This window comes from Erythranthe guttata, chromosome 13 (genome assembly GCF_056151865.1).
Source record: "Erythranthe guttata isolate IM_541 chromosome 13, IM_541, whole genome shotgun sequence".
Classification (NCBI taxonomy): Eukaryota; Viridiplantae; Streptophyta; class Magnoliopsida; order Lamiales; family Phrymaceae; genus Erythranthe; species Erythranthe guttata.
In genome coordinates, this window is record NC_142545.1 from 14938512 (window position 1) to 14951866 (window position 13355).

At 38.6% G+C, this 13355-nt stretch overlaps 4 protein-coding genes across 4 annotated transcripts; 2 read left to right on the plus strand and 2 right to left on the minus strand.

The window, feature by feature from the left end:
- The first annotated feature begins 1672 nt into the window (after positions 1-1672).
- Positions 1673-4278, plus strand: LOC105969138 (uncharacterized). Its single transcript, XM_012993879.2, has 4 exons — positions 1673-1973; positions 3266-3388; positions 3840-3959; positions 4045-4278. The coding sequence occupies exons 1-4, from the start codon at positions 1940-1942 to the stop codon at positions 4098-4100; spliced, it is 333 nt and encodes a 110-aa protein (XP_012849333.1). The 5' UTR covers positions 1673-1939; the 3' UTR covers positions 4101-4278.
- Positions 4279-6213: 1935 nt separating this feature from the next.
- Positions 6214-8945, plus strand: LOC105968767 (U-box domain-containing protein 17). The gene has a single exon (XM_012993433.2). It carries the CDS (start codon positions 6587-6589, stop codon positions 8687-8689), a length of 2103 nt encoding a protein of 700 aa, XP_012848887.2. The 5' UTR covers positions 6214-6586; the 3' UTR covers positions 8690-8945.
- A 95-nt stretch (positions 8946-9040) lies between these two features.
- LOC105968769 (uncharacterized) lies at positions 9041-10351 on the minus strand. Its single transcript, XM_012993435.2, has 2 exons — positions 9936-10351; positions 9041-9836 (listed from the first exon to the last, which is right to left on the minus strand). Exons 1-2 carry the CDS (start codon positions 10251-10253, stop codon positions 9174-9176), a joined length of 981 nt encoding a protein of 326 aa, XP_012848889.2. The 5' UTR covers positions 10254-10351; the 3' UTR covers positions 9041-9173.
- Positions 10352-10569: 218 nt separating this feature from the next.
- On the minus strand, positions 10570-13279 carry LOC105968768 (uncharacterized). The gene is made up of 4 exons (XM_012993434.2): positions 12369-13279; positions 11621-12252; positions 11010-11525; positions 10570-10895 (listed from the first exon to the last, which is right to left on the minus strand). Exons 1-4 carry the CDS (start codon positions 12682-12684, stop codon positions 10761-10763), a joined length of 1599 nt encoding a protein of 532 aa, XP_012848888.2. The 5' UTR covers positions 12685-13279; the 3' UTR covers positions 10570-10760.
- Between the last annotated feature and the right edge of the window lie 76 nt (positions 13280-13355).

Genomic DNA, 13355 nt, shown 5'->3' on the forward strand with positions numbered 1-13355 from the left:
TCGACTTTTATTGATGTTCGACTTCTATTGATGTGAAGATTGGCATCCTTGCATTACTACTCGTTTCAGCATGGATTCGGGATAAAGATGAAGATTTTTTTACCGATTTTTTTTGACTTTTATTGATGTGAATATTGGCATGTATTCTGATATTTATGTTATGTTGGATACTTGTCCTCTTTTATTATTTTTTAGAATAATATTTGATTTTTAAATTAAGAATAATATCATGATTTTATATTTTCATTTCCAATTAGCTCCTCTTCCCAATTAGCTCCTCTTCGAACTTAAGAAGATTGTATTGCTTGGATGTCTTGGATTTGTTGGATGCTTACAAATGAAGTGCCTACTCCTATTTATACTAGGCCACTTCTTAATGTACTGTAGAGATCTACTTGATCTAAGGGCTAGGAGTTTTTCTGCAAAGTATCTACAATGGAGAGTTCTAGAAAGTTTTCTACAATCCTCTAAGAATCCCCGGGCTAACCCTATTTGGGCTTCTTTAACCTCCCAATCCAACGGAAATTGGCAAAGTATTGGACCGAAATTGGCTACCCGTGACACGACATGGTAGTTCTAGAAAGTTTTCTAGAATCCTCTAAGAATCCCTACTAACTCGAACCTAACTCTATTTGGGCTTCTTTAACCTCTTAATCCAAGAGAAACTGGCAAAGTATTGGACCAAAATTGGCTGCCCGTGACACACATCCTACTTCCAGAGAGGACTCGGTACTCCTCCTAACTATATTTTATTTATTTATTTTTATCATCTTCATATCTTATGGATCAGGGGTTGAGTACATCCTCTCTGATCGAATTTTCGAGACTTTGCCTCCAGATGAGCAGAAGCTATGTGAGGCGAATGGAAACATGGTAAATAATTAATTACAACGAATTAATTCTATAGAACCAAAATAACATTCGAAATCCATGGAAAACTAGGGAATCCACCAGAAAATAGAGAAAACTCTAAAGATTTTATTAAAATTCCTCAAAATAAAGTGATAAGACAACTATTTATACTAATAAAACTGAAAACCCTAATTAAACTAACAAAATACTAAAAATTACGAAAAACGAAAAAAACGAGTTAGATACTGATTCTAGTAGATCTCGTAATTTGTGGAACAACCCGACGAACTTTTAGGAGTCTAAACGACGTTGGATTGCTGAAATTTGACGTGATTCTAGAATATCAAGAAATATTTTTATTAACAAACATATTTCAAAACAACATTCAAACAAAAAGTCACCATATACTTTAATTAATAAAAAAAAAAAAATCATTCGATTTAATTGAGACACCAACTGGGCAAAGTTTGTTAATTGTAACGGAAATATGATGTCAAATATCCTCACAAATTGTCTTCCAAACTCTTGTTTTTGTGAGTGGGATGCCTCAATTGTAGACTCTTATCATTTCCAGTTTGCTTAATTTATATTTCCTATTGATGTAAAAAAAAAAAAAAAAATTATACTTATTACCAATCTGTTTAAAAAATTTACCGATGTGTGGATTCAGAGAGCCGAAAAGCCCATTCAATATGTTAGAAAGGCCCATTAGTGAATAATATTCTGTTTTGATTTAGAGAGCAGAAAAGCCCATTGAGTCGTGGCCGATCAAATGGATATATAATTTACTCTTAATTTATATATTAATGAAAAACAAAAAAGAATATGAGATTCATCTCTCATCTCTATGTACAGCTGTCATATAGAGTTAGAGAGAGAGGAGAGATGGAGGGAAAGAGAGAGAAAGTCGTGCTCACGCAAAAACTAAAATCAATTTGACTATTTGTCCCCCTCTCTCTCTCTCTCTCTCTCTCTCTCTCTAAAAGTTGCCTAGTATTTTTGTTCCCGGGTTTCTACTTCACTTCAATCTTCGAATTGGGGGCACTGGAAATCTTTGACCGGAGAAAAATCTTCGTAGCTTCCCGGCATGGGTTGCGCCGGATCGCGTGATAAAGTCGATGGTATTCATTTTCTTTTTTGCGTTATTGACTCCACTTTGACTCTTATTTCTTCAATTTCAGCTCTCAATTATTGGTGAAGATGTTGTTGTTGGGGGCAAATTCATTTTTTTTCCGATTGAATTGTGGAATATTATTTTGTATCTCTTTTCTCAGAATTAGTTCTATGTATCTGATTATGAGATGACTAGTTTTCTTCTTCTTGTGTGTGTGTTTGTGTGTGTGTGTCAACATTTTAGGTTTGTAGCAATTAGCATTATTACCTTCCGATGAGGGGACTATGTATTTTTTTTTCCTTGCCGTTTCATTTAATTGTATTACTGTGATCGATTACACTCGAGTTCTGTAGATTCGTTTCGAACCGTTTTTCTGTTTTATAATGAGAATGTCTACAGTATGTCTTGACAAAGATCTTAAAAATTCATGAACTGTGGTTGATGTCAATGTTCTCCGTAGAGCTTTGATCCGGTCCTGCAAACACGAATTTTCACGAGATTGTTTATTATTCGGGTTTATACTCGGTTTTCAATTACTGCTATGTCATTTAGAGTTTGGATCTTGGTGATTCTTCCTTCAGTTTGTAGACTCCGAGGAGCTTCATTACGTTGGCCATAAGCTTCTTTCTGGTTTCCATTGGATATTCATCTGTCATAAGTTAGTTTGATGAAGTGTTTAATATAGATTTTCCATACTTTCTGGAGTTTGTAAGGATTCTTATGTGTCAAATTTGATATGCTTGTTGTATTCTGACTGAATGTCCACTTCATAAAAAAAGTTGCCAAAATGAGTGATTAGGCAATGGAGAAAAACGTACACCCAAATGATTATGTTTAATGATTTTTAGGTATCCTTTCATTTATATATATATACATTGTTCTTGTTTTTGTGGGCGTGAAAAAATATTGAGAAGAAAACATTACCATATGCATTTGAATTGCTATCGATTCGCGAAAGTGGCAACTGAAATGCTCATTTACCTAGTGGTTGACATTATGCGTTGATCTGGAATAACAGTAATCGGTGAAGCAATTGCTCTGCACCCGTTAAAACGCTTTCGTTATTAGATATAATTTGAGTTCGGGATTCAACGGATATAGATAGAAAAGAACAAACTGGAGATATTTTCCATTTACCCTTGGTAAAGAAAGTCATGGTAAGATGATATGACATAAGTTTTCACAAACACGGACCTTAGATTTCTTCTTATGCAACTTACGATCGATTAAATTAACCTTTTTTTGCTTGCCTGAATTGTGATAATTGATCCCTAAGTGTTGCATCGCTTTATCTGCCAGAAACTTCGAAGAAGATACAGAAACCTAAGGCATGGAAGCACTCTGAAGCAATAACAAGGGCGCAACTAACACAGATGCGTGAGGAGTTCTGGGACACTGCTCCCCACTATGGTGGTCGGAAAGGTATCTTAACTAAGATACCTTTTTTCAGTGCTGTAATAATGCTACATGTTCTTGAATTGTTCTGCATTAAGCTATATACCGAATCCCCCTTCTAACTTTGGAACACTTAGTTAAATTATGAGTTTAACGATGCCAAACTTATATGATAAGTTTCGTTATTGTCATAAATTGTCTTCATTTTTTCTGATGGATTGACGACCCTATTGGAGCTATGCAGTAAACAAGGCATTCTATGTATCTGTCTAGAAATAGGACGAACATTTGCTATTAATCGACCTTTCACTTTCTTTTGTTGTTTCTGTGTATCCGAAATATCTGTTCTGTTTGTGAAGAAGTTCAAATGAGGTTCGGTTATAGTTTTTTTCTATACGTACAAATTGTATTCATTTCTTTTTAATTTAGGAATAATAATTGTGCTGTTCCGTTTTATTTATTTTTTCATTGTCGTCAGAGATCTGGGATGCTCTCCGAGCTGCAGCAGAGGCTGATTTGACCCTTGCACAAGCAATTGTGGATGGTGCTGGAGTTATCGTTCAAAATCCCGACTTAACAATCTGCTACGACGAGAGAGGTTCGTACTCGAATTTTGCTTCTTCAATAAAATATGTGGTTCCGGTATATCTATCTATATGCTAAATCGAAGACGTGATTTGCAGGTGCCAAGTACGAATTACCCAAGTATGTTTTGAGTGAGCCGATAAATTTGATATAGGCGTGACCGTTGAAACGGGCTGTTATGTATGTGTGTGTGGAGACTGTATATTGTGTAAATTGGTCTCATTGTTGTTTTGTTTCTGAAGCTTTTTCGCATTCAATACTTGATGATCAAACAAAATGAATATGTAGTTCAATATTGCACTTTGGTGGCCTTAAAACGTTGATGTTAAAAACGACGTAGTTTCATCTCTATCTGGTAATTCCAGAAACTATATATTATCAACAACCAATAGTATTTCCGATATGATTATTTTTCTTCGGTATGTAGCATATGGAAAGAACCTACCGAATTAATATTAGTGTTACTAAATTAATAATATTGAAAAAATATTACTTAAAGGAGAAGCATTGAAAGCTGAGTAGGGCCTTGGCCACCGCTGTTTTGGCGGCGTTTGCGGTGGCGCTAAATCAATATCAGAGCTAGCCTGGCTGACAGCTGGATCAAGATCCACGTCGGCGATAGACGCAAAGGATAGCTGTGACGTGGCGGCTAACAAGTTGGGCCAAAAGTCCGTGCACCAGCTGCACCGTTTATATGCAATAATTGGGCACCGTTTTTATTAGGTTTGACTGGAATTCAATTACGTGGCGTGATTTAAACGCTCCGCTTCTTTTTCCCGCCGTGTTGGTTTCTTGACGTCGACGATGGAGGAGAAAAAAAAAAAAATATATATATATATATATATATATATATATATATATTATATAAATAAATTAAAAATAAAAACAATGATGAAGGCCCTAATCTCAAGTGATTCCCACCTCTTCACTCCTCGGTTCATGCCAACTTTTATTGCTCATTTAAGACTCCCTCTTTTCTTTTAGAGAACCCTATGCATCTTAAATTTAAATATATATTTATATATAATATAGTACTCCACTACTGAAATATAGAGTTGGAATATTTTCCTGTAATTATTTAAATATATTGCACGTAGAGTCATAAGTTAGTAGAATTCCTATGCTCAAATTTAGGGCTGGCAATCGGGCCATGTGAGCCGAGCTTGGGTCGGCTCAAGCTCACATACCATCGGGCCTCGTTACTATAGGCTCAAGCTCACATACCATCGGGCCTCATTGTTATAGGCTCAAGCTCGGCTCATGTATTTTTTCGGGTTTCGGGTTTATATCGGGCCCCATTACTATATACTTGTAATGAGTAAAAAAAAAATTATAAAAACACGTAATAAACAAGATTTAGCTTCATTAAAGCCAAAACTTAAATGATATTTGCAAGTTATTGGAAAAACTTAATAACAAGACCAAAAGAAGTAAAAAGATTAGTTACTCTTGTTATTGGAAATATTTTATATTCTCAAATCTCGGTGATAAATTCAACAATTAGATATCGATGTATTTTTTGCATTTGATCCCTATTTTACTTATTGTCACCGCCACCGCTACTACTTAATTCATTTTATTTTACAAAATAAAATAATCTTATATGGTCGCAACTTGTATAATTGTATGTTGTCATAGCATTACAATAATAAATATATTTTATATTTTATTATTAACCTAATCGGTCGGGCCTTATTCGGGTTGAGCCATAGTAGGCTCAAACTCGGCTCATAAATAAGTCGGGTTTAATAAAATGGCTCAAACTCGGCCCGGCTCACCAAAAAGTAGGTTCGGCTCAAATATAATCGGGCCGAGCCATCGGGCTTCGGTTAGGCCCGGCTCAATTGCCGGTCCTACTCAAATTATAGTCAATCAACCAAAGGGGAAAAATGTAAATCTCTATGAGCTAAACTTAAAACGGACAATCGCACAAGGTTAAAAGCTGTCAATGTGTAGCTTTTTCTTTTTCTCTTTAGTCAACGATGGAATTAATTACAATAATCCTTTTTTTCTTCATCACTTTAATTAATTGGGAAAAAGAAATAAAAGTTGGTCAACGCTCATTAAGGAAAGTGCCAAAACTCTATCTCAAAAATTCAAAAGCCCATCAATTTAATTTTCGAAAAAGATGAGGCATTTCTTTTCACCTAATTTATTTAATCCTTAATTAAATAATTAAAAATATATATTTTAATGATAAGTACTCCTTAATTCACAGAATTATCATAGTACAAAATGAATGGACAGAAATATTTTATACCAGTCAAATAGATAATTACCCACGTAACCCCACCCCCCACCACCATTGTCTGTGGGAACGTCACTTTCAAGCAGCCTGCATTTATTTATTTATTTTAGAGAGAGAAAAATTTAATAAATACAGTGTTGAAAATTCAGTAAATCCAATGTTAATCAAGAATTTACCAGATAAAAATCCAATCTTTGCACGCGGATTCATAACCCACAGTATTATTTTTTTCTTTCTAATACCCTTAAAAGGGAAGCAGAGGAACACCAAACGATTCTCGTTACTTTCTGCAAACACAAATAATCGAATTTAAATTATTGAATTTTTATTTTTTTTTCTCATTCGTACATTGATTGATAAGAATTTGTTAATTGTTTCGCTCGTCGTGATTCATGGCATCCGCGGCGATATTCTCCTCGTTGAGGCGGCGGAGATCGCCGTCGCTGGAGGCGTTTGTGGCGCCGGTGGATCTATCATACGCCGCCGTTTTGGAGGCGTCGCGTGCTATTTCCAACGAGCTGGCGTCGTCGTTTTCAGGTACAAATAAAACGGCTCCATTTTTCCAGGGCAAGAACTCCAGATCCTTAATCCGGAAAATCCAGGTTGTTTCTGTGCTCCTGGATGGTTTTCGCGATGTAGGGTTCTCGCAATTTGCCCCCTCTTTGTTCTTGTGCTTGAAGGAGTTGTACCTCCTGCTTTACAGAACGAAAATCCTGATCGACTATATCAAAGGGTCGAGTAAGCTGTGGCTGTTGCTTCAGAGCCAGTCGATTTCAGGCCATTTTCATGACATGAATCAGGAAATCTCCACCCTTTTGGATGTTTTTCCTTTGCTGAATTTGTCCGAAGATGTTAAGGAACAAGTTGAATTGTTGCAGAAACAATCAAGAAATTCGAAATTTTACATTGATGGGAATGAAGATTCACTCAGGTTGAAGCTTTACTGTTTCCTGAATGAATTCGAGAATGGAAGAATCCCGGAAAGGAACGAACTTTACGCGTTTTTTGTGGAGAAGTTGGGGATTTGCAATGTGAAAAGTTGTAGGGTTGAGATTGAGTTCTTGGAGGAGCAGATTGTCAATCACGATGGAGATATCGAGCCTACGGCCTCGGTTCTCAACGGATTTGTGGCTTTGATACGGTACACTAGATTCTTACTGTTCAGCTTTGAGGACGAGGAAGGTGAATTGGGGAAGTGGAAACGGAAGCCGACGAAGAAAGGGCTGATCACTAAGGAGATTGCCGACACGTTTGTTACTATTCCGAAGGATTTCTGTTGTCCGATATCGTTGGATTTGATGCACGACCCGGTAATAATATCCACAGGGCAGACGTACGATCGTACGTCAATCACGAGATGGATGGAGGATGGGCATTCCAATTGCCCGAAGACGGGGCAGATGCTCGTTCATACTAAGCTGGTGCCTAACAGGGCTCTGAGGAATCTGATTCTGCAATGGTGTACGGCTAATTCTATTCCGTACGATCCGCCAGAGAATCCACACCATTCTTCCGAAAGTGCAGTTTCTGCCCTACTGAGCAAGGCCGCAATCGAAGCTACTAAAGCCACATCAGCGCTGCTCGTCGAACAGCTGGCGAACGGAACACCAAGAGCCAAGACTGTGGCTGCACGGGAGATTCGATGGCTTGCGAAATCCGGAAAGCAGAATCGAGCGTGCATAGCCGAAGCTGGAGCAATACCCCTTTTGAAGAATCTACTCTCGTCTCCGCACACCTTTGCGCAGGAGAATTCGGTGACCGCAATGTTAAACTTGTCGATTTACGATAAGAACAAAATCAGAATCATGGACGTGGAAGGGTGTTTGGGCGCGATTGTCGGAGTTTTGAGAAACGGGCACACAACCGAGGGAAAGGAAAACGCCGCGGCGACTTTGTTCAGTCTCTCGGCCGTTCACGACTACAAAAGACGAATAGCCCAAGAAAACGGGGCAATCGAAGCTTTGGCTGCGCTTTTGCGCGAAGGAACCCCCAGAGGGAAAAAAGATGCTGTGACAGCTTTATTCAATCTATCCACCCACGACGAGAATTGTGCAAGAATGATAGATTCGGGGGCTATACAAGCACTAATCGGAGCACTGGGATGTGAAGTGGTTTTCGAAGAAGCAGCGGGTGCATTGGCCTTGATCGCGAGGCAGTCGATAGGAGCTGAGGCGGTGGGGAAAGAGGAAATGGCGGTGGCGGGGTTGACTGAAGTGATGAGATGCGGCACTCCGAGGGCGAAAGAGAATGCAGTCGTGGCTTTGCTGGAATTGTGTCGGAGCGGTGGTGCTGCCGCCACCGAAAAGGTGGTGAAGGCGCCGGCACTGGCCAATCTACTGCATGGTTTGCTGTTCACCGGTACGAAACGAGCTAGGCGAAAAGCGGCATCACTTGCTAGAGTGGTCCAAAGGTGTGAGCATGCTTCCTTCCATTTTGGTGGCTTAGATGTGGGGCCTCGAGATATGAATTTCCCCATTTCAGTGCCTGTATTATAGTTGTCACCTTGTCCTCCATTTTTTTTTATCTTTAATTACTCCCCATTTTTTTAATCTTTGATAGATAGAAAAAAGTTCTATTGGAATATGAATGTAAGGGAAGGAGGGTATAGACGTAATTTATTTGTTCGGACGAAAGGGCTTCGTTCATCCTATTCTGTTTCTGATGTACAGTGGATCTTGGATACAAATTCTTGAATTCTTGAATTTGTTGTCTGGAGATTTTAGTTGAATAAAGATGGAATTTTTCTCACCAGAAGTTCCTCTGCAGTCAGTGGTTTAAGCTTAGAAACTCTACTCTTCTCTCTATCTACATATTAGAAAATTACAGGCTTCACTTCTACAGACATGTTTTAAGATAAATAAGGCAGTAGATAAATATTAGAAAAAAAAAAAAAAAAAAAAGAAACATTGGTATATAAACTAGTAAATAACTGTCAACTAACAGAAAGTGCTGAGTGAAGAAGATGATAGAGTTGAATTTTTAGGTCCACAATTCGAGGAGGCCGTCTTCCTCGACGTTAAGATCGTAGGGCTTCGCAGTCATAACTTCTTTCTGCATTGCAACATCTGATGCCATCATCTCTTCAAGTTCGACAATGGCTTTGGAATGGTGAGGGGCCAAAACCCCCTCTCCGTCTCCCCCTTGTTCGACATTCTCCATCACGTTCTTCCAAAACCCAGAATTTTCCGCATCTTCTTCTGGACTTTTTTCTTTCACCTCCTTTTCTTCGAGCTCCACTGTAAGTCCCGTGCTCGACGAACCATCCAATCGTGCCTTCTCCGAGTCGTTTATGCATTGCATAAACTGCTTCAAAAAGTCGCCAATTTTCCCACCCCCTTCTTCGATATCTTCATCTCTCGTGTTCTTTTCCATATTCGCAAGCTGCTCTTTCATTTTTTCTAGAGTCTCTCCAAGCTTCTGGATTTTAAATTTCACGTCTTTTTGCTCGTTCATCACAGCCTCGAGCTTTGTCTTCATTGCATCATTCGTCAAATTGTCGTCTGCAGTAAAATGGGCCCGTTTTCTCTTGCCCAGTTGAGGTTGCTGGTTCCTTCTTTTGATGTCTTTGAGCAAATGCTTCTTCCCTGCTTGAAACAGCTGATTCTCGTACTCGTATCTCTCCCAACACACCTTCTTGAATCCCTATTAACATTGAACGAAAACAAAAATAAGTTAATGTTCTAATCTACGTATATGATGTATAGAATTTGAAAAAGATTTTCAAAAGATTGACAAACTGACATAGTTGTTGAGCTGATAGATGAAGCTGGACAAATTGTTGGTCCTGAAAAGCCTCGGAAGAAACTCGGACGAAAATTTGTTATGATCCCATATTATGAAAGTGGTGCCAGTCGAATTCCATGATATGATCGAGTTAGTTTGTGGATCATCCACCACTTCGAAGGTCTTCACCAGAAACGGAGGAGGGGGCCTCAACCCCCATTGTTGCCCTGTTTCGCTCACAACTTCGTCTCCACCGACAACTCCTCCCACTCCACCACCGGGGCTTGCGTTTTCGGTTTGAGTGCTTTTCAGCATCTGGGCTGTCTCAAAATCCATTCTTTCTTCTCCCCCAACTTTCTATGTTTCAGTGATAGCGAGTTTTCGGAAGAAACAATCTGCATTTTATAGGTTTTGATGTGTCCCACCTTCGTCGGAATCAGGACCTTTGATTTTTGTACTTTCAAATAAGATCAAAGGTGGAGGGCTAATGCACATTAAACATGTGAGTAGAAGCATAATTCTACTCATTACTTCTTCATTCTCTACATCAATTCTTTACTTAACCATTTCTGGCATGGAATATATTCCACCTGTAAAGCAGGTACTTGCAGATAATGTAAGAAATGAGGATTAATAGCTGATAATCAACTTGAGAATATAAAAATATATAAATTGTAAGACCATCAGACAAATGCTGTTCAGACACTTATCTAGGGAAATTACAAGCATGCTAAGCTAAAGGAGTTAATTACTACAACCTAATACTTAATTAGCTTCAAATATTTAACATAGGCAACAAGTTCCACATCAGTTACAGCACACATTAATTCTAACAAGAACTAATTAAAACAGTTTCATTGGTACAAGAATGTCAAAATCAGTGACAGTCCATTCTGCTACTTGATTTGGATCTTTATAAATCTCAGCCCCCAAATCTATCGATGTCCATTTTCGCCTAGCTGGAGCAGTCCCTGGATCCTGCAAAAACCGACGTAGTTCATTTAACATTATTCACATTTTAATGTACCTTATTCGATTCAAGAACAATTTACCTGCAATGAAATAAATCAAGAAAAGAATATATAATATAACCTGGTAAAAATAAAGGGATTGCGATAACCTCCCAACATCGAGAACCCAAGTCCTGGAATCTCCAATCCAACCTTCTCCTTTCTTGGTTGGATAACCGTAGTCTCCCCAAACAGGGTTCGGCAAAATCTGCAAAATCTCCTGTGGCTGAGGATTACTGTAAGGATCACACATCACATTAGGCTTCTCTGTGTACTCTCCGTTTCCAGGGGCACAGTACAGGTGATAGGCCTCGTACGGAAAACGAGCAGTATCGTTCCTATGAATGCGGGTCCCGTTTGGGAAAGTGTGGTACGGAGGGCACAGTTTGAGGTCATTGGCATTGCACCATGACGGCGTTTCTGGATTCAGTATCATTTCGCTGTAACGTGTTACGTCGGAAGTTACATCGCCGTCACATGATTGACCGTTGTTCTTCCAGCAACTTCCTATGTCCATCAAGTAGAATTGGCTGTTGGGGCCACCGCCCCTGATAACTTTCAGTGTGAATTTCACTTTGAAATCCGGTGATTCTGGTATCTGAATCGAAAATTAAAAAAAGTAAAAAATAAAAATAAGATGGCTTGAAAAGATTTACGAAAAAAATGAATTCTTGATAGAAAAAAATTACTCACAATTTTTAGCATTCCCCTTGTAGGATAGTGGTATCCACCAGAAAAGCCCGTTGTGGCATCCGATCTTAGGTAAAGCATCAGCCATGGATACTTAATTGAGGTCCTTAAAACATGGTGAAAAATCCAACTCCCTTTTCCAAGTTTCTTCTCCCAAGTGACGGAATGGTACGAGATATTATTGCCCCCCATCATTTCATTGCTAAAATCAGCATCCAAATCCCACGAGCCGTAAAATCTTCCCTTGAGCGTATTCCGTTTCCTCCCTTGTAAAGTTGTGTAATTATGATAGATCAATGGCTGGTTCATGCAACCTTTACCGAAACAAGGAAACTGGTCAGGAGGGCCAAACGGGCCTACTTTATGCCCGTTTTTGGGGCATTTAGCGGCATACGTATCCATATTGCCACTCTTGAGCATGATCATCCAGAATTGCCATGGATTCGGTTTATCTTGAACTTGGCATTTACTTCCCAAATAGACTTCTTTTTCTGCTGCATAGAGATCGACATTGTCGAACGCCTCTTGCTTCACTCCCTTAAAAGGTTGCCCCGCCCCAAGCCTGTTTTCCTTTTCTGTAACTCGGTGGACCAACATGTACGGCACTTTATTGCAGAGCGAGCACCGATCTTCTCCTGTAGACCACAAAAACCGATACGAAGAAGCTCAATATATCGACAATACGCAACGATAAAAAAGAAAAAAAATCATTTTCACAGACAATAATGTTTCTTGATCTTAGTTATAATACCTGGCTGAGGAGAAGCTTTATATACATCAAAGCAATCAGCAGCTCTAGGACTCCCCATTTGAGGAGCTTCTTCCCCAACTTCATTGCACTGATTCCAAGATTCTATTGCTAATCTAAGACCATCTCTTCTCATCCCGGAATCGCCTACCGCCGATACGTACTCATTTTTTTCCGAACTAAATGACACTACACTAGACAGAGAAGATACAATCAGAACCACAACAAGTGTAAGAACTACGTAGCTGTCGGAGACGACTTTACTTCGTGCCATCGATAACTCAAGCTGATTTTTGTGACGACAATGCCATAAAACCATGGTGAGAAGTTAGCATAAAGACAAGCGTTCTTGAGGTATCTACATATTCTGCCACCCTAAGAACTATTCAGCTTGGATAACTGAAATAGGTATCCAACTTCTGGTAGTTGGTATTTACAGTTGCCATAATTGGGTTTAGTTGCTAAGTTTGAACAGAAATCGCCCAACTGAATGGATCATTTAATCAAACAGGTGGCGTGCACTATATATGATCCCCATTAATGCAATTTGGACAAGGATTAATGCAATTCTTGATGTCAAAGTAATACTAAAATCATGCCTGAAGCAAAAACCACATATATTCTTTCCTTAGAGATCTCATATTTCAGTTCACCCAAACCACTAAATTTATTGTTATTGTCATTTAAGAGGTTTCCCAAAACCAACTACATTGAGTAGGCCACCTGCTACCTCTGCTTTCAACAAAATTTGTATAGAGAGAGAGAGAGAGAGAGAGAGGAGAGAGAGTAACAACAGTTGCTTTATAAAGCGTGAAGGAAGAGACATCATATTTTGTTTTTTTTAATATTTATGGCTTTTATTAATTAATATAATATATTATTGCTTGCTGAAAAACAATACTGCGAATAATAACAATAAATAAATTGAAAAGAGTTAATAATTTGTATAATACATTATTATTATTTAATGTTTAAAATAAAAAAAGTCAA